General features: G+C 41.5%; 1 protein-coding gene across 1 annotated transcript in view; it reads right to left on the reverse strand.

Annotated features, from left to right (window-relative positions):
* The window catches only part of LOC143783277 (uncharacterized), a 292,496-nt gene that overhangs the window by 108,205 nt on the left and 158,766 nt on the right, over positions 1–25,525 (reverse strand). The window contains exon 4 of the mRNA XM_077271688.1: positions 23,557–23,623. Within this exon, the coding sequence (XP_077127803.1) occupies positions 23,557–23,560 (4 nt within the window). The 5' untranslated portion in view covers positions 23,561–23,623. The remainder of the gene's footprint in view (positions 1–23,556; positions 23,624–25,525) is intronic.

A 25,525-nucleotide genomic window follows, 5' to 3' on the forward strand; every position in this document is an offset into this window, starting at 1 on the left:
TCATAGGGACAAAATGAGAAGACAACCACACCAAGTCCCCAACACAAAGCCGAGGACCAACCCGACGCCGGCGGTTGGTAAAAAGCTGAGTCTTCTCCTGGGACAACTTCAAATTGTCCACTACCTGCCCCCAAATCTGATGCAACCTCTCCACCACAGCATCCACTCCAGGACAATCCGAAGATTCCACCTGACCAGAAGAAAATCGAGGATGAAACCCCGAATTACAGAAAAAGGGAGACACCAAGGTGGCAGAACTGGCCCGATTATTGAGGGCAAACTCCGCTAAAGGCAAAAAAGCAACCCAATCATCCTGATCTGCAGACACAAAACACCTCAAATATGTCTCCAAGGTCTGATTCGTCCGCTCGGTCTGGCCATTAGTCTGAGGATGGAAAGCAGACGAGAAAGACAAATCTATGCCCATCCTAGCACAGAATGCTCGCCAAAATCTAGACACGAATTGGGTACCTCTGTCAGAAACGATATTCTCCGGAATACCATGCAAACGGACCACATTTTGAAAAAAACAGAGGAACCAACTCGGAAGAAGAAGGCAACTTAGGCAGGGGAACCAAATGGACCATCTTAGAGAAACGATCACACACCACCCAGATGACAGACATCTTCTGAGAAACAGGAAGATCCGAAATAAAATCCATCGAGATGTGCGTCCAGGGCCTCTTCGGGATAGGCAAGGGCAACAACAATCCACTAGCCCGAGAACAACAAGGCTTGGCCCGAGCACAAACGTCACAAGACTGCACGAAGCCTCGCACATCTCGAGACAGGGAAGGCCACCAGAAGGACCTTGCCACCAAATCCCTGGTACCAAAGATTCCAGGATGACCTGCCAACGCAGAAGAATGAACCTCAGAAATGACTTTACTGGTCCAATCATCAGGAACAAACAGTCTACCAGGTGGGCAACGATCAGGTCTATCCGCCTGAAACTCCTGCAAGGCCCGCCGCAGGTCTGGAGAAACGGCAGACAATATCACTCCATCCTTAAGGATACCTGTAGGTTCAGAATTACCAGGGGAGTCAGGCTCAAAACTCCTAGAAAGGGCATCCGCCTTAACATTCTTAGAACCCGGCAGGTAGGACACCACAAAATTAACCCGAGAGAAAAACAACGACCAGCGCGCCTGTCTAGGATTCAGGCGTCTGGCGGACTCAAGATAAATTAGATTTTTGTGGTCAGTCAATACCACCACCTGATGTCTAGCCCCCTCAAGCCAATGACGCCACTCCTCAAAAGCCCACTTCATGGCCAAAAGCTCCCGATTCCCAACATCATAATTCCGCTCGGCGGGCGAAAATTTACGCGAGAAAAAGGCACAAGGTCTCATCACGGAGCAATCGGAACTTCTCTGTGACAAAACCGCCCCAGCTCCGATTTCAGAAGCGTCGACCTCAACCTGAAAAGGAAGAGCAACATCAGGCTGACGCAACACAGGGGCGGAAGAAAAGCGGCGCTTAAGCTCCCGAAAGACCTCCACAGCAGCAGGGGACCAATCAGCAACATCAGCACCCTTCTTAGTCAAATCAGTCAATGGTTTAACAACATCAGAAAAACCAGCAATAAATCGACGATAAAAGTTAGCAAAGCCCAAAAATTTCTGAAGACTCTTAAGAGAAGAGGGTTGCGTCCAATCACAAATAGCCTGAACCTTGACAGGATCCATCTCGATGGAAGAGGGGGAAAAAATATATCCCAAAAAGGAAATCTTTTGAACCCCAAAAACGCACTTAGAACCCTTCACACACAAGGAATTAGACCGCAAAACCTGAAAAACCCTCCTGACCTGCTGGACATGAGAGTCCCAGTCATCCGAAAAAATCAAAATATCATCCAGATACACAATCATAAATTTATCCAAATAATCACGGAAAATGTCATGCATAAAGGACTGAAAGACTGAAGGGGCATTTGAAAGACCAAAAGGCATCACCAAATACTCAAAGTGGCCCTCGGGCGTATTAAATGCGGTTTTCCACTCATCCCCCTGCTTAATTTGCACCAAATTATACGCCCCACGAAGATCTATCTTAGAGAACCACTTGGCCCCCTTTATGCGAGCAAACAAATCAGTCAGCAGTGGCAACGGATATTGATATTTAACCGTGATTTTATTCAAAAGCCGATAATCAATGCACGGCCTCAAAGAGCCATCTTTCTTAGCCACAAAGAAAAAACCGGCTCCTAAGGGAGATGACGAAGGACGAATATGTCCCTTTTCCAAGGACTCCTTTATATATTCTCGCATAGCAGCATGTTCAGGCACAGACAGATTAAATAAACGACCCTTAGGGTATTTACTACCCGGAATCAAATCTATGGCACAATCGCACTCCCGGTGCGGAGGTAATGAACCAAGCTTAGGTTCTTCAAAAACGTCACGATATTCAGTCAAGAATTCAGGAATCTCAGAGGGAATAGATGATGAAATGGAAACCACAGGTACGTCCCCATGCGTCCCCTTACATCCCCAGCTTAACACAGACATAGCTTTCCAGTCAAGGACTGGGTTATGAGATTGCAGCCATGGCAATCCAAGCACCAACACATCATGTAGGTTATACAGCACAAGAAAGCGAATAATCTCCTGGTGATCCGGATTAATCCGCATAGTTACTTGTGTCCAGTATTGTGGTTTATTGCTAGCCAATGGGGTGGAGTCAATCCCCTTCAGGGGTATAGGAGTTTCAAGAGGCTCCAAATCATACCCACAGCGTTTGGCAAAGGACCAATCCATAAGACTCAAAGCGGCGCCAGAGTCGACATAGGCATCCGCGGTAATAGATGATAAAGAACAAATCAGGGTCACAGATAGAATAAACTTAGACTGTAAAGTGCCAATTGAAACAGACTTATCAAGCTTCTTAGTACGCTTAGAGCATGCTGATATAACATGAGTTGAATCACCGCAATAGAAGCACAACCCATTTTTTCGTCTAAAATTCTGCCGTTCACTTCTGGACAGAATTCTATCACATTGCATATTCTCTGGCGTCTTCTCAGTAGACACCGCCAAATGGTGCACAGGTTTGCGCTCCCGCAGACGCCTATCGATCTGGATAGCCATTGTCATGGACTCATTCAGACCCGCAGGCACAGGGAACCCCACCATAACATCCTTAATGGCATCAAAGAGACCCTCTCTGAAATTCGCCGCCAGGGCGCACTCATTCCACTGAGTAAGCACAGCCCATTTACGGAATTTCTGGCAGTATATTTCAGCTTCGTCTTGCCCCTGAGATAGGGACATCAAGGCCTTTTCCGCCTGAAGTTCTAACTGAGGTTCCTCATAAAGCAACCCCAAGGCCAGAAAAAAACGCATCCACATTGAGCAACGCAGGATCCCCTGGAGCCAATGCAAAAGCCCAATCCTGAGGGTCGCCCCGGAGCAAAGAAATCACAATCCTGACCTGCTGAGCAGGATCTCCAGCAGAGCGAGATTTCAGGGACAAAAACAACTTGCAATTATTTTTGAAATTTTGAAAGCAAGATCTATTCCCCGAGAAAAATTCAGGCAAAGGAATTCTAGGTTCAGATATAGGAACATGAACAACAAAATCTTGTAAGTTTTGAACTTTCGTGGTGAGATTATTCAAACCTGCAGCTAAACTCTGAATATCCATTTTAAACAGGTGAACACAGAGCCATTCCAGGATTAGAAGGAGAGAGAGAGAGAAAGGCTGCAATATAGGCAGACTTGCAAGAACTGTTGTGAAATTGGATTTTGGGCTCCCCCGGTGGCCACTGGTGGAATTGAACTGGTGTGCATCATCCTCTCTGTTCACCTGTTTCCATCAGGATGTGGGAGTCGCTATTTAGCCTTGCTCCTCTGTCACTTCCAAGCTGGTCAAACTGTTATGGTTCTCAATGGCAAGAGAACATAGCCCAGCAAACATACGAACTAGCTCTTGGAAGGATGGAAACTAAACTGACCATGAACTAAACCTGCCGCACAACTAACAGTAGCCGGGTAGCGTAGCCTGCGTTTTATCCCTAGACGCCCAGCGCCGGCCGGAGGACTAACTAATCCTGGCAGAGGAAAATATAGTCCTGGCTCACCTCTAGAGAAATTTCCCCGAAAGGCAGACAGAGGCCCCCACAAATATTGGTGGTGATTTTAGATGAAATGACAAACGTAGTATGAAAATAGGTTTAGCAAAATTGAGGTCCGCTTACTAGATAGCAGGAAGACAGAAAGGGCACTTTCATGGTCAGCTGAAAACCCTATCAAAATACCATCCTGAAATTACTTTAAGACTCTAGTATTAACTCATAACATCAGAGTGGCAATTTCAGATCACAAGAGCTTTCCAGACACAGAAACGAAACTACAGCTGTGAACTGGAACAAAATGCAAAAACAAACAAGGACTAAGTCCAACTTAGCTGGGAGTTGTCTAGCAGCAGGAACATGCACAGAAAGGCTTCTGATTACAATGTTGACCGGCATGGAAGTGACAGAGGAGCAAGGCTAAATAGCGACTCCCACATCCTGATGGAAACAGGTGAACAGAGAGGATGATGCACACCAGTTCAATTCCACCAGTGGCCACCGGGGGAGCCCAAAATCCAATTTCACAACATGAGTGGTACTGTGTGAGTTTGTTCTTGGGCTCCCTCTGGTGGCCTTTAGCGATATGGCTGGTCTGTGGCTGGGCTCAGCTGCTTCATTTCCTGCTATGCTGTTCCTATTTAACTCACCTGGACCTTCACTTGTTGCCTGCTATCGTTGTATTCAGTCCTGATTCTGATCTCTCCTGGATCTCCCTTGTGACCTGTCTCCTACTGAAGAAGCTAAGTCTTGTTGGTTCATTTTGCTCATTATTTCCTTGAAAACATTTCTTAGTATATATGAGTTCAGTCCAGCTGCTTTAATGTGATTTTTCGCTTGCTGGTTAGTTCTGGGGTGCAGAGTGCGCCCCTCACATTGTGAGTCGGTGTGGGGGTTCTTGTATTCTCTGTGTGGTTTGTTTTTGATAGTTTTTGTACTGACCGCACAGATTCCTAGCTATCTTCTGTCTGTCTAGTGTTAGCGGGCCTCATTTGCTAAACCTGTTTCATTTCTACGTTTGTATTTTCCCCTTAACTCACCGTTATTATTTGTGGGGGGCTGTCTAAAACTTTGGGGTTATCTCTCTGAGGAAAGTGAGGTCTTTGCTTTCTCTCTAGGGGTAGCCAGTTCCTCAGGCTGTGAAGAGGCATCTAGGTTTTTAGGTAACGCTCCACGGCTGCCTTTAGTGTGTGTGGATAGGATCAGGATTGCGGTCAGTATAGCTTCCACATCCCCAGAACTTGTCCTAATATTCTGGTTTACAGGTCAGGTCAGTTTTGTGATCCTACCACCGGATCATAACAGATGGCAGTGGGATTTGGGTGAAAGAACAGTTATCTGACTGGAGAAAACCAACTCCTCTGCCATGCTTGCTACTGGGGCTTGGGGTGTGGGAAAGGTGGAATTCACCATACGAAAGTGCAGCTAGAGAGGCTGTGTCAGAGGGGGTGAGCCAAGTTTCGGTGATAGTGAGGAAGGAAAGTTTGTTAGTAATAAAAAGATTATGGATGTAGGAATGTTTGCTGCAGACAGAGTGAGCGGTCCATAGAGCTCCTGTTAATGGGACTGGGGAAGCAGGGGCTGGGTGTATGGGTATAAGGTTAGAGAGGTTACAAAATTTTTTGATAGAGCATGGCTGGGAGGTAGAAATGACTATGGGAATGTGGTGAGGAGGACCAGGATTTTAAGAAATATCAACGGCAGTGAGGACTCGGAGAAGCAGAGAGAGTGTTAGCAGGTGGGAGCAGGAGAGGGGATGAGGGGGCTGTCTGTCTTTGGAGACAGAAGATCCTATGTTGAGGAATAGATCTGAGGAGTAGGTGGGATGGATGGGGAGGATGGAGGGAGAGATGACCAGTTCATTACTAGGTTTAGGGATTAGGGGGGTTAGTAGAAATTGAACTTTTACACTTTTCCCATGAACTTTTCCACACTTTTTCAAGTTACACCTACAAATTTAAATGTATTAATTTGTATCTTTTTGTGATAGACCAACACAAAGTAGCATGTATTTGCAAAATGTATAGAAAATGATACATGGTTTTTTAATTATTTTAAAAATGTAAATCTGAAAATTATGATGTGCAGTTGTATTCAGCTTCCTGCAGTCTGAAACCTCTAAAAAATCTGGAGTGACAAATTGCTTTCAGAAGTCACGTAATTAGTAAAATGAGTCAATTTTGTGCATAATTTAATTTCAGTATAACTACAGCTGTTCTGTGAAGGTGGTTGGAGGTTTGTTTGAGAATATTAGTGATCAAATAGCATCATGAAATCCAAAGAACACACCAGACAGGTCGGGGGTAAAGTTGTAGAGAAGAGTAAAGCAGTGTTAGGTTATAAAAACATAGCTCAATCTCCGAACATCTCTGAGCACTTTTCAATCCTTTATCAAAAAATGAAAGGAGTATGGCACAACTGCACACCTACCAAAACATGGTTGATCACTAGTGTTGAGCGATACCTTCCGATACTTGAAAGTATCGGTATCGGATAGTATCGGCCGATATCCGAAAAATATCGGATATCACCGATACCGATACCCGATACCAATACAAGTCAATGGGACACAAGTATCGGAAGCTATCCTGGATGGTTCCCAGGGTCTGAAGGAGAGGAAACTCTCCTTCAGGCCCTGGGATCCATATTCATGTAAAAAACAAAGAATTAAAATAAAAAATATGGATATACGCACCCGTCCGGCGGCCCCTGGACCTTACCGATGTAACAGGCAGCCTCCGTTCCTAAGAATGAGGAGTTTAGGACCTTCGATGACGTCGCGGCTTGTGATTGGTCGTGTGACCGCTCATGTGACCGCTCATGTGACCGCAGGTCCTAAACTCCTCATTCTTAGGAACGGAGGCTGCCGGTTACATCGGTAATGTCCAGGGGCCGCCGGACGGGTGAGTATATCCATACTTTTTATTTTAATTCTTTATTTTTTACATGAATATGGATCCCAGGGCCTGAAGGAGAGTCTCCTCTCCTCCAGACCCTGGGAACCATACACTGGGAACTTCCGATTCCGATTTCCGATATCACAAAAATATCGGAACTCGGTATCGGAATTCCGATACAGCAAATATCGGCCGATACCCGATACTTGCGGTATCGGAATGCTCAACACTATTGATCACCTAAACTTACATCCCATCCCATCTGAGAGATACAAAGCTCAAGTGGGAGAATCTGTCAATAAGACAACTATTAGTCATATACTCCACAAGTCTGGCCTTTATGGAAAATTGGCAAGAGAAAAGCCATTTTTTTAAACAATCCACAAAAAGTCCTGTTTGCAGCTTGCAAAAAGCCATGTAGTGAACGCAACATGTGCAAGAAGGTGCTCTGATCAGATGAGACCAAAGTAGTAAAACACTATGTGTGGCATAAAGCCATCACCCTAAAAACACCATCCCCACCATCAAACATGGTGCTGGCAGCATAATGCTGTGGGGCATGCTTATCTTCAGCAAGGACAGGGAAACTGGTCATGGTTGATGGGGAAATTGATGGAGCTAATTACAAGGCAGTCCAAAAGGAAACCTGTTAGAAGTTGCAAAAGACTTAAGACTGGACCATAGGTTTACGTTTCAGCAATACAACGGCCCTAAACATACTGACAGAAATACAATAAAATAGTTTAGATCACAGCATATTAATGTGTTAGAATTCTAAGTCAAAATCCAGATGCAAATCCCATTGAAAATCTGTTGTTCACAGATGCTCTCCATCCAATCTCACTGAGCTAGTTTGCAAAGAAAAATGGACAAAAATTTCAGCTTCTAGACGTAAATACTTGGTAGAGACATAATCCAAAAAATTTGCAGCAGTGATTGCTCTGTATTAGCTCCAATCAAACTAAATAATACACATCACGAGGGAAGGGGAATTATTAGGAGCTTGCACCAGTAACATACAAGCATCCATACACACCACAATTTCGTATATACTAACACATGGCAGTGCAGCCATTCAATCCTTTTATAGCCATAGCCTTCCGGGACCTTGCTGATGCCCCAATCCGAGTTGCTTGAGGACCTGAGCATGTGACCTCCGACCTTCAATGAGAGACCGTCTGTCGGGCATGCTTAGATTGAGAAAAGCAGGACTTAGTCCCAGGAGCGTCTGCTCGCCGCTGACTAATGCTGGTTGCTATAGCTGGAGCTGTGCAGGCAGCAGCAACCAAACGCACAGCATCAGCCTGAGCAAGAGGACATGGCTCGAGATTCCCCCTTTGCAGTGGCAGGAACTCGACGCCTAACAACCCCACTATTTTTTTTTAGTTATTTATTGCGCAGGCGCCGGTTGATGAATACTCCTATCAACGGCTCCTGCTATTATCAGTGAGAGCAGGCATAGGCTAATGAGAGTAGTACTCTCTCATCAGCCGACACCTGTGATCTGTGGCAACCACAGCTTTGTGACCGGTGGTAATGATCTTAGCACCTATCAGAGGCTCTAGTATTTCTCATGCTGCCATGCAGATGACAGCATGGGAAACAGCCAACATTAGGAATGCCAAACCCGAATGGTAACACAGACCTTCTGGAGAAGTCCGTGTACAGGGTCTGTGCACGAACACTAGGTGTTCGGTACAGACTCAAACTTTACTTCTTGGGTTTGCCCATCTTTATAAATGACAGTGGGAAAAATGGTGTTTCTACCTAAATCCCAGAAGGCTGGACATAGGATTTTTTTTTCTATAAGTGGAATACCAATCAGCAGTTTGATGTGGGTAAATAGCATTGCAAATGCTTGAGCTCGTTTCTGTGTCTGCCAGTTTTAAATTCATATTTGTGTACGCATTGTATTATAGTTCTTCAAAATAGGTGATTGCATTTAGTAAAGCTCTCAATTGTAAGCGTCATGCTTATAAGTTTGCTTTGCGGCCTATGATAAGGATCATTAAATGGCTGCTTAAATCCATGTGAGGCTTTATTTTATATGCAGACATGAAATCTGTGTAGACTTCTATAGTTTTTTGGAGCCCTATGAAAAGCTCCATTGAAATGCTTTAAAACTTAACATAAACTGCTGATTTAAGTCTTATGGCAAGGAATGTCAAAAATATAGATCATGTTTGAGTATTTCAAATAGATAATATGTCATCCAGTTTTTTGTACAATTTACAGAGGTGTTTTTTAAGAACGTGACATATTGCTCAAAGAGGACCTGTGATGTGATGGTCAAAAGTAGCCAGTTATTGCTCTCATTATTATTCCCACTATTTCCCTGAGTATGCAGCTTTTTATTTTTTTTAAATCTGCCTTATGGTTTCAGAGATATGGGCCTTTGTTATTTAGAACTACCTTTAATGTTTTTCCAAAGGGGCTTTAAAAATTTTTTTTTTCTTTTTTTTTTTTGGGGGGGGGGTGGGGGGGAAGCATCATTAAGCTGTTCTACCTTTTCGTTCTGTGAGGCACACCCTCCTGGTAAAGACCAGAAATATTAATACCAAATAAAAATGCTCAAATCTCTGGAACCATATGGTGGATTTAAAAAAAAAAAGTACTCAGGGGAACAGGACTGAAAGAAAAATTAAACCGGCCCACTTTTAACCTGATGACAGGTTCTTTTTAACATAACATTAATGCAAACATATTCTTTTATTGTCATTTATGTGACTATCCACATAGAAATTCTTTATTGTAATAGTAGTCACTAACAGCTCTAAAATACTGCCTACACTAAACTGATTAGCGCCGTTATGCATAAAGATACGGTAATTATCTGACGTTCCCCTGTCATTCTTGTTTTTGGTGGAAAAGGCTGTACTCATTTTACTTTTACCTGTAGTTATAATATATGACATTTGTTTGCTTGTTACAGTATGGCCACCAGTAAAAGGAATGTAGAGAATATCAAAGTGACATGATTTGTGCCTCTGTTTCCAGTATTCCCTCCATGGCAGTCATTACATTACAAATTGTAATGATAAATATATAAAAATATTACCAAAAAACAAAAAAATATGAAATTGATTAATAACATAATGGTCAACACTTCTTAAAATATTGTATGCTATAATTATGTGTCTAATCATAACACTAAGGCATGTGCTGTACAACGTCCTACTGCAGAACTGAAATACTTATGAAGGCTATAAACTAAATATTAGGAGAGTACAATGAAATGTATCAAAAAACGAGGTGCACTCCAGTATCAGCGCTCAACCATTCTTTCTAGCTCAAACAGAATAGACACAGTTATAGCTGGAGTTTTGCTTTGCAGAAACCCAACGTGTGTCCCCTATTATGACAGTGTTGTGGCAAAGGTGAACATGTAAACCACATAAACACACTCTATATCAAATGTTCTTGAGGGAAAAGTTCTTGGATATTTGCCAAAATGCATGATTACTTCCAAGCAGTACATAAAGAACACTTCATCAAATCTAGCACTGTACAAGAAGCACTGAAAGCAAATACTGCTACAGAGGTCACCACTTAAACAGCGTGTCAAGGATCTTGCAAGTGGATTTTTGGAAAGAGGAAAATTAGGAGCCTATAAAACCTAATGGTTCCCCTGCCTTCTGCCTCAGTGAAGCATACATGCCTATGTGCAATATTGAGCTAATTTATTTTCTTAGCTGTTTCCACTTAATGCTTAGATACAGAACATAAATGCAGTGAAAACAACAGATAAGCTGTGCAAGAAGTGAAGAATCTGTATTAATAGACCTGAAAAGACACAGTGATAGAAAGTACCATAGAGTAATATAATTAGTTTTGACTTTTTTACTATTTCATTTAATTTAAATAACATTTATAGACAAGCTTACAACACTGTTTATATCCAAAAAAGTTAATTTCTTTACCTTAATACAAATATAATCTAAATAAAAATGAGAAATAATAATAATTTTACTTAGAATATTATAGCCATATACTGTATACTTTGTCTTGTGGGAAGCAAGCTGATTTTCCCATATCGTGGCAAAACTAAAAAAATAAGCCAAAGTATAAGCTGGCATACAAGTAAAGTGTAAGAGCATGTTCACACCGTAGCCCCCATTTCAGAGCTAGGTATTTATCTATATAGCTTTTCATGGACATGTGTCAGAGTCAGGACCCTGTCCTGCCTTGCCCATTTTTCACATTGGCATTGTTTGCCACATGGTAAGGCTTTAATTCTAGAGATAAGTTAGGACTGTTCCAATGGGTGCACTTTGTTGTGGTGGGATGGATTTTAAGATTTTTTTTATCAAAATAAAGTTAAATAAGTGTTAATCTCATGTGCTGTTTTCATGCACTATTACTATTTACTTGCTTTTAGGTATATGCTCATTTTAATAATTATAAAAACTTACCGTATATACTCGAGTATAAGCCGACCCGAGTATAAGCCGACCCCCCTAATTTTGCCACAAAAAACTGGGAAAACTTACTGACTCGAGTATAAGCCTAGGGTGGAAAATGCAGCAGCTACCGGTGAATTTCAAAATTAAAAATAGATGCTCCATACCGTTCATTATGGCCCCATAGATGCTCCACATAAAGCTGTGCCACATATAATGCTCTGCACCGTTCATTATGGCCTCATAGATGCTCCATAGAAAGCTGTGCCATATACAATGCTCTGCACCTTTGATTATGGCCCCATAGATAGCTGTGCCATATACAATGCTCTGCACCTTTGATTATGGCCACATAGATAGCTGTGCCATATATAATGCTCTGCACCTTTGATTATGGCCCCATAGATAGCTGTGCCATATATAATGCTCTGCACCTTTGACCTTTGATTATGGCCCCATAGATGCTCCACATAAAGCTGTGCCTTTTATATAGTGCTCTGCACCGTTGCCCCATAGATGCTCCACATAAAGCTGTGCCTTATATATAGTGCTCTGCACCATTGCCCCATAGATGCTCCACATAAAGCTGTGCCTTATATATACTGCTCTGCACCGTTGCCCCATAGATGCTGCACATAAAGCTGTGCCTTATATATAGTGCTCTGCACCGTTGCCCCATAGATGCTCCACATAAAGCTGTGCCTTATATATAGTGCTCTGCACCGTTGCCCCATAGATGCTCCACATAAAGCTGTGCCTTATATATAGTGCTCTGCACCGTTGCCCCATAGATGCTGCACATAAAGCTGTGCCTTATATATAGTGCTCTGCACCGTTGCCCCATAGATGCTGCACATAAAGCTGTGCCTTATATATAGTGCTCTGCACCGTTGCCCCATAGATGCTCCACATAAAGCTGTGCCTTATATATAGTGCTCTGCACTGTTGCCCGATAGATGCTCCACATAAAGCTGTGCCTTATATATAGTGCTCTGCACCGTTGCCCCATAGATATTCCACATAAATCTGTGCCATTGCTGCTGCCGCAATAAAAAACAAAACAAACACATACTCACCTGTCTTGCTTGCAGCTCCTCAGCGTCCCGACCCGGCGTCTCTCCGCACTGACTGATCAGGCAGAGGGCGGCGTGCACACTATATGCGTCATTGCGCCCTCTGACCTGCACAGTCAGAACAAGAGGACGCGAAGACAGAGCGGCGCTCGGCGTGTGGAACGAGGGAAGGTAAATATGTAATACTTACCTGCTCCCGGCGTCCCGCTCCTTCTCCCGGACAGCTGGTCTTCGGTGCCGCAGCCTCTTCCTCTGTCAGTGGTCACCGGCACCGCTGATTAGAGAAATGAATTATGCGGCTCCGCCCCTATGGGAGGTGGAGCAGCATATTCATTTCTCTAATGAGCGGTCCCATGTGACCGCTGAACAGGGGAAGAGCTGCGGCACCGGAGACCGTGGGATGGGCAGGGGGAGCGCCAGGAGCCCCGGAAGCAGTATGCCTCAGCGCCCTCTCCCCCTCGACCGTGACTCGAGTATAAGCCGAGGGGGCACTTTCAGCCTAAAAATTTGGGCTGAAAATCTCGGCTTATACTCGAGTATATACGGTAGGTGATTTTCTGGATTTGTTTTCTCATTGTGACTCTCATAGTTGTGGTCTACCTATGATGTCAATTACAGGCCTCTCTCATCTTTTTAAGTGGGAGAACTTGCACAACTAGTGGCTGACTAAATATTTTTTTCCCCCTCTGTATATGAGTTGGCGACTCTAGGTAAGCACCTGTTCAGACTTGATTTATGTTTGGATGTGACAGTCAATTTTTTTGATATGTTACTCATGACTCAAGACTGCTTAGTGCAGTCAAAACGCATCGACTGGGTCATGTCGGCCATGTAAATTTTTCTTTTGTATGCACTATATTTTCTTTTGAAAAATAAAAGAAAAGGAAAATCTAGTCCTGTTGAGCCAGACTCCAATTTTTTCTATTTTTCTATATGCCCATTTTGTTTTTTTGTTTTTTTTATTTTCTTGGATTTTTTTCTCATATAATGGACACACAGATGCTAGACTGGTTGTAGTAGCAGAGATAATTTATTTAAATCGCCATCATATTCTGTAGCATTTTATATACATTATTATTGCTGTAACCATTTGGGCTCACAATCTAGATTTTCAAAAAAAGTCTTTAAAGTGTTGGAGGAAACTGGAGAACCAGGAGGAAACCCACGCAAACTCAGGGAGAAGATATATACTCCTTTCAGATGTTGTCCTTGGTGGTATTTAAACCCAGAATAACAATATTAGAGATGTGTCAAGTCCAGCACAAGCCATGACCAGAACAGATTTTTACCTACTGAAAGTAAATAATGAAGGACCCTATTAAATGACTCCATTCCTATAATTACGCTTCAATATAAGGGCCACTTCAAAGAGAATTCAGAAAACCTGCAAAATAAGAAGTACTAAGCCCAAAGTGTAAAATGCAATAAAGTTTATTGGTACTACAATTGAAAATAAAAAATATATAGACATTTAAAATGTGGAGACTGTGTACAGAAAAAATTGTCGGCACAAAATTAACCCAGATAAATAATTAAATATCTCATATATAGAACTACTGGCCTATATGTATGACACTTCCATAAATTCAACAAGATCCAAAAGCCCAGAAACGGAAGTCAAAGTCATCTTATTATATAACAAATAAGCTTTATTGAGTCTTTAAAAACAACACACCTAGATTAACCCTAATGTTCTGTTCGGGTCATAGTGACCCGAACAGACTTTTGCGGCCCTGTAGATATTTTTCTGTAAGTCTATAAAACTTGAGACTCCTTGACTTTTCCTCATTTGGGGGGACCTACCTATGAGTATTTTTTTTTTTTTTCGTTTACTTTTTGCTACACGCAAAAAGTTACACTTGTTGTGTTCGGGTCATAGTGACCCGACATCGTTTTTTACAGCTGTGAGGCCATATTTTCAGTGAAATAAAGGAGTTATAACCTCAGTTGGGTCTATTTATTGCATCTACTATTGTATATCAATTGATTTATTTCCTAAATTATTTCAATGGGGTCGTACACGCGCTCTACCGGGGGTATGCATTGAGATCTGCGCACCATAAAAATGGCTTTATATTGATTATTTTTGGTGTGCAGTCTATTCTAAAATGTAGAGTGCATCTGGAGAGATCACTAGGTGTGCACTACACTTGTATATTATGCGCAGAGCGGACTGCTCAGAACGTGCTGTCTAAGACTTTTTTTTTGTAAAGCTGAGCTGTAAAGTCTTGCAAATAATTTTTTTTTGCTAAGTAAGTCTGTCTTCCTGGCTTATCTGCTTGTTTTCAGAAGGGTTCTTATCTTCTCTGCTCTTATCAGTACACATGTTTGTTTTTTTTACAAAATATGTGTAGTTTTCTATTTTCGTTTTGCTCATTGATCTGTTTTTTCAGAATAAAAACAAAAAAAAAAGATTTCTAGTTCATTTTTCTTTTTTTTTTACTACCAAACATGTTCACAAACAGTCTAGTAAGCAAAAAGTGCGATCCTGATCTAGGGGCTCAGGATCGCATTTACAGGTTATGTAAAGCAGTTCACTTTCTTTATTTCTTGCTGATATCTATACACTGTTTATGGGATTAGCTTTTAGAGGGCCAATAGAACTGAGACATGATGGCTATAGCATGTGGCTAATAATAGGACTTTCCTATATGTGACTGTGCACTTCGTATGAAGGTCATGTGGTGGTAAGAAGTGGGGCACTATGCACTTTATATTACACATGGCACCTTAGTACTTCCATAGGAAGGTTGCTTGTTGAGACACTCTAACAGGTGTGACTATCGTGTGAAACTTAGAAATAGCAGCCATATATATAGGGATAGTCATCATTGAGATAGGCCTTCTAAACACCTTGACACACTTGCATGTGTGTATATACTTGTTACCTGTGACACCTGACTTGTATTGTGCGGTTTATTTGCATATGTTGTCTCCATTGTTGAAAATATTTTTTAATCTAGGTGTGTTGTTTTTAAAGACTCAATAAAGCTTATTTGTTATATAATAAGATGACTTTGACTTCTGTTTCTGGGCTTTTGGATCTTAAATAATTAAATAGTTCACAAGTGTTATATAAATATGCCATAAGTCCTAAGTATTAATAAATAAGAGAGTATTTAACCCCCTAATGACCGTTAATACGTGTTTTAACGGACCTCAGATATAAGAGAATAGCATCCCCATACAGGTCACAATGGAGCAGCTGATGGCTCTACACTATAGCTGACAACTTGCTGCATTAACCACGATCAGTGTTGGCATTGTCCATATCTGTTTAACCCCTTAGAAGCTGCTGTCAATAATGACTATATCATATAAATGGTTAACACAGTGTGGGAGCTTCCTCTTTATCCCCATTGGCACCCTGAGATCATGATTGTGTGGTCCTGATGTTTGCTATGGCACATCATGGCCAAATAGCGGCCTCAGAGTCTGCCAGCTATAGTGGCTTGTTCAAAAGTCAGCGACATTTAGGTGGTAAAATTCAACTTTTTCATTCCTGTCATGTCACTTTACATTAATTCCTGAAAAGCACCTGAAGGGTTAATAAACTATGTGACAGCAGTTTTCAATATGTCAAGGGGTGCTGTTTTAAAATGGTATCACTTTTGGGGGGGTTTCCAATATATAGGACCTTTAAAGTCATTTCAAACCTGGATAGGTGCCTAAAAAAATAATTTTGTAAATTTCCTTGAAAAAATGAAAAATGACAGCTACATTTTAAAACCTCCTAAAATGCTAACAAAATAAAATAAATGGTGCTGATGTAAAGCAAACATGTGGGAAATTTTATTTATTGATGTTTTTCTATGGTATTACTATCTGAATTAAAGGGATAATCATTCAAACTTTGAAAATTGAAATTTTTTACATTTCTGTTAAATTTCTGATTTTTTTTATAAATAAACACAAAACATATGGACCTCACTTTACCATTATCATAAAGTATAATGTGTCACGAAAAAAAACATTCTCAAAATCACTGGAATTTGTTAAAGCGTTCCAGAGCTATTACCACATAAAGTGGTCAGATTTTTAAAATCTGGCTTACACTGCTACTGTAAAAATGAAAAATAACCTTAAGATTTTATTTGTATCTATAGTTATACACTAGCAACACAATAAATAAGAGTGTATAAATATATATCTCATCAAGTGATGAATAAAGTTTCACAAATATAGCAAAAAAACTATACAAAGAATAAAGTGCAGTGCAAATAAAGATACATGGTCATATCAAGGTGAGACATTAATGCAGGAGCAATATACAACATGATTGAAAACCTGATTTAAGTGAATTCATACGGATAAGGCAAACATGTGAAGACAACCTGTGTGGAGCAGACAGTGTTAGCTTCTTCTTATTCAAAAAAGGGGAGAGAGTTAGTGCTAGAGAGAAGATCAGAGTTATTTATGGTGAAAATCACTAATAGTGGCATAGAACGGGGCTCGGAGCAGAAAGACATGCAGCGTGGATGTCCTGGCTTCAGCATCTGATATCACCTGTCTCTGACTCCAACATAATGAGAGCGGGGAGAGGGAACCCGGGAAAGACACATCATCATGGAGACACAGCAGCATGTGATAGGATCAAGTGCACACCGCATCTGATAGTTAAAAGAAAAGTGTGCATGACTATGGGAGCAAAGCTATATAACAGAATAAGTGCATCACATCTCCAGGAGCCATCAAACCTCCGGTAAGCAATGTTGTGATATAGTCAAACAAACTCTACAAAAAGGAAGCATTTCATCAATTTGCAATACTGATAGCTATAAGAAATTAAACTTCAATCTCACTTGGATCTCTCAGGATCGACTGAGAGATATCCTGGAATGGGCATTTGAAGATGGAACCATCTCAATTGAGATAAAAAATGTATTTTTCTGGAATTTCCTAGAATCACATGTCTATACTTACTACAGAAAATACATAAGAACATGTGTTAGGGCTGGCAGAACGCACCGAGTAAATATAGATGTTATTTTTGGTGCATACGCAGCCCGGGGTCCACCGTGCAGGAGGAGAACCTGCTGCTAGCAAATGGCACTATATGGCGGTATAAGCGACCTCTGTTAATTCACAGAGTAGATGTGATAGAAAAGCACTGTGTCCTGTTAAGCTCACAGGAGTGCAGAGCTAACTGCTGCAGCTGATAGCAGTCAGTGGTCATGCAGTCAGAGAAAACACACAAACAATTCCTCACCGGAGGTGCCGGTATTCTAATGGCTTATTTCAGTTGGGCCCTGAATACACGCAAACAAACTCCTCACCGGAGGTGCCGGTATTCTAGTTGCTTATTTCAGCTGAGCCCTGACCACAAGCATACATGACCACACTGGCGCAAAGTTCCTGACAAAAATTGATACTAGCGCATGGCCGTGCGGCCATGCAAACATTTTATAGCTGCAGCAACTTCAGGACTTTCCTAGAGGACCATGGGAGCTGCTACAGTATCTGAGCAACTTGAGGACCTTTCTAGAGGACCAATGGGAGCTGCTGCAGTACCTGAGCATGTCAGACCTCCAATGAGAGGTCTTACCCTGGGCATGCTCAAGAGGAAATGCTGGACTTAGTCCCAGAGACGTCTGCTCGCCGCTAACCAGTACTGGTTACAATGGCTGAGCCTGAAAAGGCAGCACTAACCATCCGCACCATAACAGGCTGAGCCAGACGCTGGGACCGACGTCTCTGCTGAGCAGGCTCCACTGCGGCTGGAGAAGAATGGGAGACTGCAGCGGAGATGGCTCGAGATTCCCCTTGTGCAGAGGTGGGAACTCGACCCCTAACAACATGTTATCACCACCAGGCCATCCTATCATGTCCAGAAATAAGAGCTTATGTGAAGCCATAGGTAAGTACTTGGATTACTTTCTTAATTCAGTTGTTGAGACACTACCATCCTATGTTAGGGACAAAGATGATTTTCTCAACAAAGTGGAAAATATTTTTATGGATGATGACATGTGGTTGGTCACTTTAGATATTAAATCTTTATATACCTCGATCAAACACCATGATGGTATCGAAGTCATGAGGATATTTGTATCTATGACCATCTTGTATCCAAATCTTACTACTTTCTTACTCACTCTACTGGATTTTCTCTCAAATATATATTTTATCCTCTTTAAAGATGTCCCCTACCTGCAGCTCCAGGGGACAGCTATGGAGGTGGTATTTGTTCCCTCATATGCCAACATCTTCCTGGGGCTGTAGGAAAGGGTGATCTTTTCTATGAATCTGGTGGCTCATATTGAGAAGGTCTTGTTCTGGGTAAGATATGTTGACGATATCCTGCAGATTTGGCATGGTATGGAGAATAATTTAATGAGATTGAAATATACAATTAATTGCAATGAATTAAACATTAAAATCATGAGCAAGTATAGTCAGAGTTCCATTGATTTTTGGATACCCTAATTTTTAAAGGGGATAATGGATTGATTAGCACTAAAGTTTTCAGAAAGACCACATCCGTAAACTCTCTATTACATGGCTCCTCCTCACACCTGCGTCCTCTATTTAATAGTATACCAATGGGACAATTTTTGAGAATTCACAGGATTTGCCCAAATGATGACTCTTTTCATATACAGACCCAAGAATTATCTTCAATGTTCAAAGAAAGAGGATATTCCAATAGGAGTTTCAATAAAGGTCTGAAGAGAGCATACAATTTCAACAGGACTGACCTTCTCAAACCAAAGAAGAGGAAATCTCCTGTGGAACAATAGGAAAGATTTATATCCACTTATAATGACAAATGGTGCCAACTTACAAATGTCCTTCAAAGATACTGGCCGATTCTTAGAAACAACTGCACCTTGGCTAATTATACAATGGAATTATCTATCAATTACATTTAGAACATCATATAACTAGAAAGACCTTTTTGTTCATAGTAACTATGTAGCACTAAAGTTGAATACTGCTTTTTGGCTCAAAACGCCTGAAATGAGGATTCATCCCGTGCAAAAATTGCATTGCTTGTCCCAACATGCTCAGGGGATCTTATTTTACATCTAGTGATGGCCAAAAGCCATTTACAATCACTTAGCATATCACATATAATTGAGCATTATTCACTATGCAATGTGTCCATGCAAATTGATTCATGTAGGTTTGTCTTCCAGACAGCTGAAAATAAGGGTATGAGTACATGTTCGGTACATAAGAGATGTTGTTGACGTTACTGATAATTTAGTAGAAAACCAATACCGAGACACTTTAAGATTGATCACAAATGTTTTGCAAATCTCCTTAAGGTAATAGGTGTTTGGTGTTGAGTTCCCACCACTACACAGGGGGAATCTCAAACCATCTTTGCTGCCACAGTGGAGCCTGCTCAGCAGAGACATCGGTCCCAGCGTCTGGCTCACACTGATACTGTGCAGCTGGTTACTGCTGTCCTTCCAGGCTCAGCCATCATAACCAGTACTGATCAGTGGTGAGCGGGCGCTCCTGGGACTAAGTCCTGCTTTTCTCCTTCTGAGCATGCCCAAGGGATGACCTCCCATTGCGGGTCTCATGCTCAGGTCCTGTAGCAGCTCCTATTGGACCACTAGGAAGGTCCCGGAGAGCTTCAGCTATAAAAGGTTTGCATGGCCACACGGCCATGCGCTATTTTAAACCTGTTTTCGTGTGTGTGTGGATGTATGCCTGTTCAGGTGATTGCTCCTTAATCATTCCCATTCCTAGTGTTGTTGAATGCTCGCGAATGTTGGAGCTACCTAGTGCCTGACAGTGATATCCTAAACACAAGAGCACGATCCTTACTGCATCAAACCAGCAGCGACCACCAGTGCGGCGCCATGCGCAATCAGTGCATTTTCCTAGCCCTAGTTAGGGTAGTTAGTGGCGTATGCCACAGCGGTGCTCTATGCACTCTGTGCGGTAATCTTTAATCAGTCCTGACAACCGGTCAGTGTAGGGTGGGAACTCTCACTTGATCTCAGCATCTGACTCAGGGCATCCTCAGGCGCGGGCTCAAAAGCCACCGAGGGTCAGAGCGAGATCAATCACCAGTAGTGTTGAGCGATACCGTCCGATACTTGAAAGTATCGGTATCGGAAAGTATCGGCCGATACCGGCAAAGTATTGGATCTAATCCGATACCGATACCCGATACCAATACAAGTCAATGGGACACCAAGTATCGGACGGTATCCTGTATGGTTCCCAGGGTCTGAAGGAGAGGAAACTCTCCTTCAGGCCCTGGGATCCATATCAATGTGTAAAAGAAAGAATTAAAATAAAAAATAGGGATATACTCACCCTCTGACGCACCCTGGACTTTACCGCCGTAACCGGGAGCCGTTGTACCTAAGAATGCGCGCTTGAATGGCCTTAGATGATGTCACAGCGCTCTGATTGGTCCGTAGCGGTCGCGTGACCGCTACGCGACCAATCACAAAGCCGTGATGTCACCTAAGGTCTTTCAAGTGCTTGAAATACCTTAGAAGACGTCCGCAGCTTCTGATTGGTCGTGTAGCGGTCGCGTGACCGCTACGCGACCAATCACAAAGCCGTGACATCACCTAAGGTATTTCAAGCGCTTGAAAGACCTTAGGTGACGTCACGGCTTTGTGATTGGTCACGTAGCGGTCACGCGACCGCTACGGACCAATCAGAGCGCCGTGACGTCATCTAAGGCCATTCAAGCGCGCATTCTTAGGTACAAGGGCTCCCGGTTACGGCGGTAAAGTCCAGGGGCCGCCGGAGAGGTGAGTATATCCCTATTTTTTATTTTAATTCTTTCTTTTACACATTGATATTAATCCCGATACCGATTCCCGATACCACAAAAGTATCGGATCTCGGTATCGGAATTCCGATACTGCAAGTATCGGCCGATACCCGATACTTGCGGTATCGGAATGCTCAACACTAATCACCAGCATAGTGGGGGTGAGTTTCAGGGATCCCACTAGCGTCCATCTGCTGCACCCTGTGACTGCTAACAAGGCACAGCATTTCCTTTGTTTCCCTGCGACTCAGTTCGCATGAGTTCATATCGGGTGACGGAACCCATGTTTATTCTGGCGTAGTACCACCATATAGTGCCGCCATTACCTTGCAGCAGGTTCCATCTCTGCACAGTGGACCCCGGGCTGCGAACTCACATTTTACTATCTTTATATTTATTTGGTTTGTTTCGCCAGCCTAACAATAGGTAGTGATCGGATCCAGATAGATAGCCGCAGAGGCAATTGGAAGAAACATATAGCGCAGCTAGAAACCAGATGGATCTCCAAGTTGAACACTGTCAGGCCGAATGGTGTGAATAAGGTCATTAGTTTTGCCCCTTTTTTGTAATATATCTATACATTTTTTTTGTCTTTGTTGCATTTATTGATTTTAACTTTGTTCTTTTAAAATTTCAGATTTAAGACAGGTGTGAGAATGTAGTGAACCTTCCATATTTTACCTCATCTGAAGCTGATACTGAGATCTTCTTACAATATATTTACACAAGACTATGACTGAGCATTAATTATATATATATATATTTTTTTTCTTTATCAGGGACAAGAACATAGCCAAAATCTGGACGGTAATCCATGTGTGGGTGTGAAGAGGTGCATGGGAATAGACCTCCCAAAAAAAGACACTGGATTTGAGTTTATGTTACGCTGCTATCATTCGGTGGTGTTGAGAAGTCTAGCCCAATCCAGCCATTGTTCATTTTTATAAGAGTCAGCCTGTCAGCATTTTCAGTTGACAGGCAGATATGCTTATCAGTTATAATTCCACCTGCGGCACTAAAAACCCGCTCTGAAAAAAACGTTAGTGGCAGGACATGCTAGGACCTCCAAGGCGTAGAGAGCCAGTTCATGCCACGTGCCAGCTTGCATACCCAATTTTCATAAGGCACAGAGGAATCACGGAGGACGTTGGTGCGGTCAGCAAGGTACTCCCTCAGCATCTTCCCAAACTTTGCACTCCTTGTGAAAGAACCCGCACCTCATAAATACTTTTTTTATTTACTTTTACATAAAAACACATTGACAATGAGGAAAAATAAAATGCACTTAACTACATTTCTTTAACTTTGCAAAATCTTAATTAGTTAAATATCGTAATTCAAACATAAGCCTACCAATTTGCAAATTATTTCTAAGCACACCTGACACATCGTTGAAAACATCATCTGCACATTGTAAAATATGTAAGTGAAAATAATATGTTTAAATGTACACATTATTCCTATATTACATGTAGAATTTTAATAATAATAATTAATAATAACTTTACTCGTGTTGTTTTTGCATTTTTTATTTATTTTTCAGGGATTTTCCTTTTTTTGCATTAAAATCCCTTTAGTTAATTTGCATCTCCAGACAAAATTTTTGCACTTGTTACACAGTTTCTTACTGTTCTGGTTTTTATTATACTGTGTGAGAAAAGGAAGCAAATGGCAATTTTAACAGTAACTATTTGTTGACAGATGCCAGACATCCAGAAATGTTAATAGGCCGAGCAAATTACTGAATTGGAGTTCTTTGTTCCTCTGTATAACTTGCTATAACTTGTATGAATGGAATGTATAAGATTGGCCTTGAAGAACATAGGTTATGTTGGATATTCAGCCACTGTCATTCATTGTGAGAATAATTAAAAGTGCAGTCTCACCTCTTGCTTCAGCATAGGCTTGTTGGGTGAGGTTTTTTGGTGAGTTATAAGGGGTGCTATTCAACTTGTCATATCTAATAATTTTCTCCCCTGAAGATTAATAATCTGAAAATCTGTGCAGATGATGTTTAACAGTGGATTTTCAATGCCTTCTACTTCTGTCTTGCCTTCTTTGACAAGGCACAAAACATAGAGGTCACAGAAGCATATCATTGCGATAGTATTACAATGACAAGAAGAACATTCCTTCCAGTAATTCCATTGCTGAAAGATTGGAGTGTATCGTCCTCAAATGTCGCCAAAACAGAATTAGGTTAAAATTAACTCTCCCCCAAAAAAAGAGAATAAATGATTAAAATAATTACAAATTGCACCATGACAAGCAAGAGCAAAATTTCGCCCACAGCCATTTGTCTGTAATTAGTTAATTAATCCTTACACAAATTATGAGCAATAACTCATCAAGCAAGGCTCACCCATCAGAAATTCAGCCGACTTGGATTTATTCTGCTTAGTTTGCTTCAGAGCCTTCTGCTGGAACTTCTGGAGGGAAATTGTTAAATGAATAAATTAGCTAAAGAACGAAGATCATCATTTATGATCCACAACTAACACAGAATTTTAAATATGGGATGGCATTGAAATGTCATTTAATTTACATCTCTGCTAAAGGGGTCAAACACTAATTGAACAACAGGAGTGGAAGAATTAAATAAAAAGGATAAGTAAAGTTAAAAGAAATGCCATATGAAGGTCAAACTAAATACTTGTTATTTACCATTGCAAATTTGGTAGGAAAGCAATGAGCATTTTCGTCACTGATTTACTATACTTCTACCATCATGTATTGCTTAGATAATTATTATAAAGATGTTCTATTATATATCTGATATGTTTTATATACATCAATTTCTCATTACAGCTTGTCATCTCTGGCAAGCATACTTTGAAAATAACTCAAAGCAGCACTGAAACCTAAGTACAAACTGAGACTGAACTTTGCAAATATTTGAAACTAGAATTATGTATGTGGCTTATCTATCATTCACACAAAGCTTTCCTTGACTTTCTTCCATAATAAGTCAAACCAATATAACCCTTCTAATGGTGATGCTGGATCTATATAAACCTTAATGGAGTATGCACAAAAAGAAAAGTCCATTGTTTAAAATATTTTATATTCCAATATCATGCATACATGAAAAAATGCAATGTCTTTAAAGATTTGAATAAATGTTTGTTTTTCCTTTATTCTAATTGTTAGTCACCTGTCCCAGCAAAAGCAACATGCCTCGCTAACTTCATCTATTGGCCGTTGCAGTAGTTTATGCCAGGTTTTTGAAGTATCTCAGTAAAATCTTCTGACATTTAAATGCCTGCTCTTTCTGAGGTCAGGTGCTTGGGTATTACGTAGCATTGTCCACAGTTGCTTCAAGTTGCCTCATAACTATTCTCTGTTCTGTTCATATATGGCATTTGCAATGAAGGTAATGCATCTCTTTAAATGAGTCTCCAGTTTGCATCTACTTTTCTGATACATTATTGATATTAACCATTACCCTGATGAAAGATTCCAGACTGGATTAACTTCTCTGTTCCTTCTGTGCTTTTCCATTACCCTGACTGAAGATACCAGACTGCATTCTTGGGATTAACTGCTCAATGCGAAAAGTTTCCTTTACATTTACTGCTACCGTGTCACTCGTGGCTCTGCTTCATCTGCAGGGTCTCAGTCAGGAACTGGTGCGCCCGGGTAAGGGCCAGGGCCCTGAACAGGCCGGGCTAACTCTCCTTGGGGGACACAGGAGCACTATGGGGCCCACCGGGACTTGCAATATTTACCTCTTACCCATTCCTTCACAGCTGCGGAGTCTTCCGCCTCTTCTGACTCTGTGACATTTCAAGAAGTGAATAGTGTGCACCCTCTACTCTGAACAGTCACAGTACAGAGAGCCGAAAGAAGGCAATGTTGAGGAGACCGGAGCAAAGCAGTGGTCAGCGAGGAGAGGTAAGTATTTCATTTTTGTTTATGCTTTAAGCAAAGTTCTGTATGTAGAATTATATGGGACCAATAATACAATGGAACATTATGTGTGGCCCATTATATATGGAGCATAATATGGGGCCCATCATATACTGGATCATTATATGGGGGCCCATTATACAGTGTGTCTGTTAAGTCATGGTGCACTTTTGACCATTCTCAAGATCTATTTATAGTTCACATTTTTGGCGCCCTTTCTCTGGCCCAATCATATCAGACCTGTTCATGAGGAGAGATAACAAGAACCAATCAAACAACACAAACTCATTTAAGCTGTTGCTGAGCCCCCAGTCAGATTAACCCCCGATAAACTGAACGCTGATTAATAAACTGCCAGGTCTGTGACATCATGCAACCAAAAGCTTATGCCAGCTGTGTGGTTTTCCATGCCAGTCGAGATG

Source organism: Ranitomeya variabilis, chromosome 6 (assembly GCF_051348905.1).
Source record: "Ranitomeya variabilis isolate aRanVar5 chromosome 6, aRanVar5.hap1, whole genome shotgun sequence".
Taxonomy (NCBI): Eukaryota; Metazoa; Chordata; class Amphibia; order Anura; family Dendrobatidae; genus Ranitomeya; species Ranitomeya variabilis.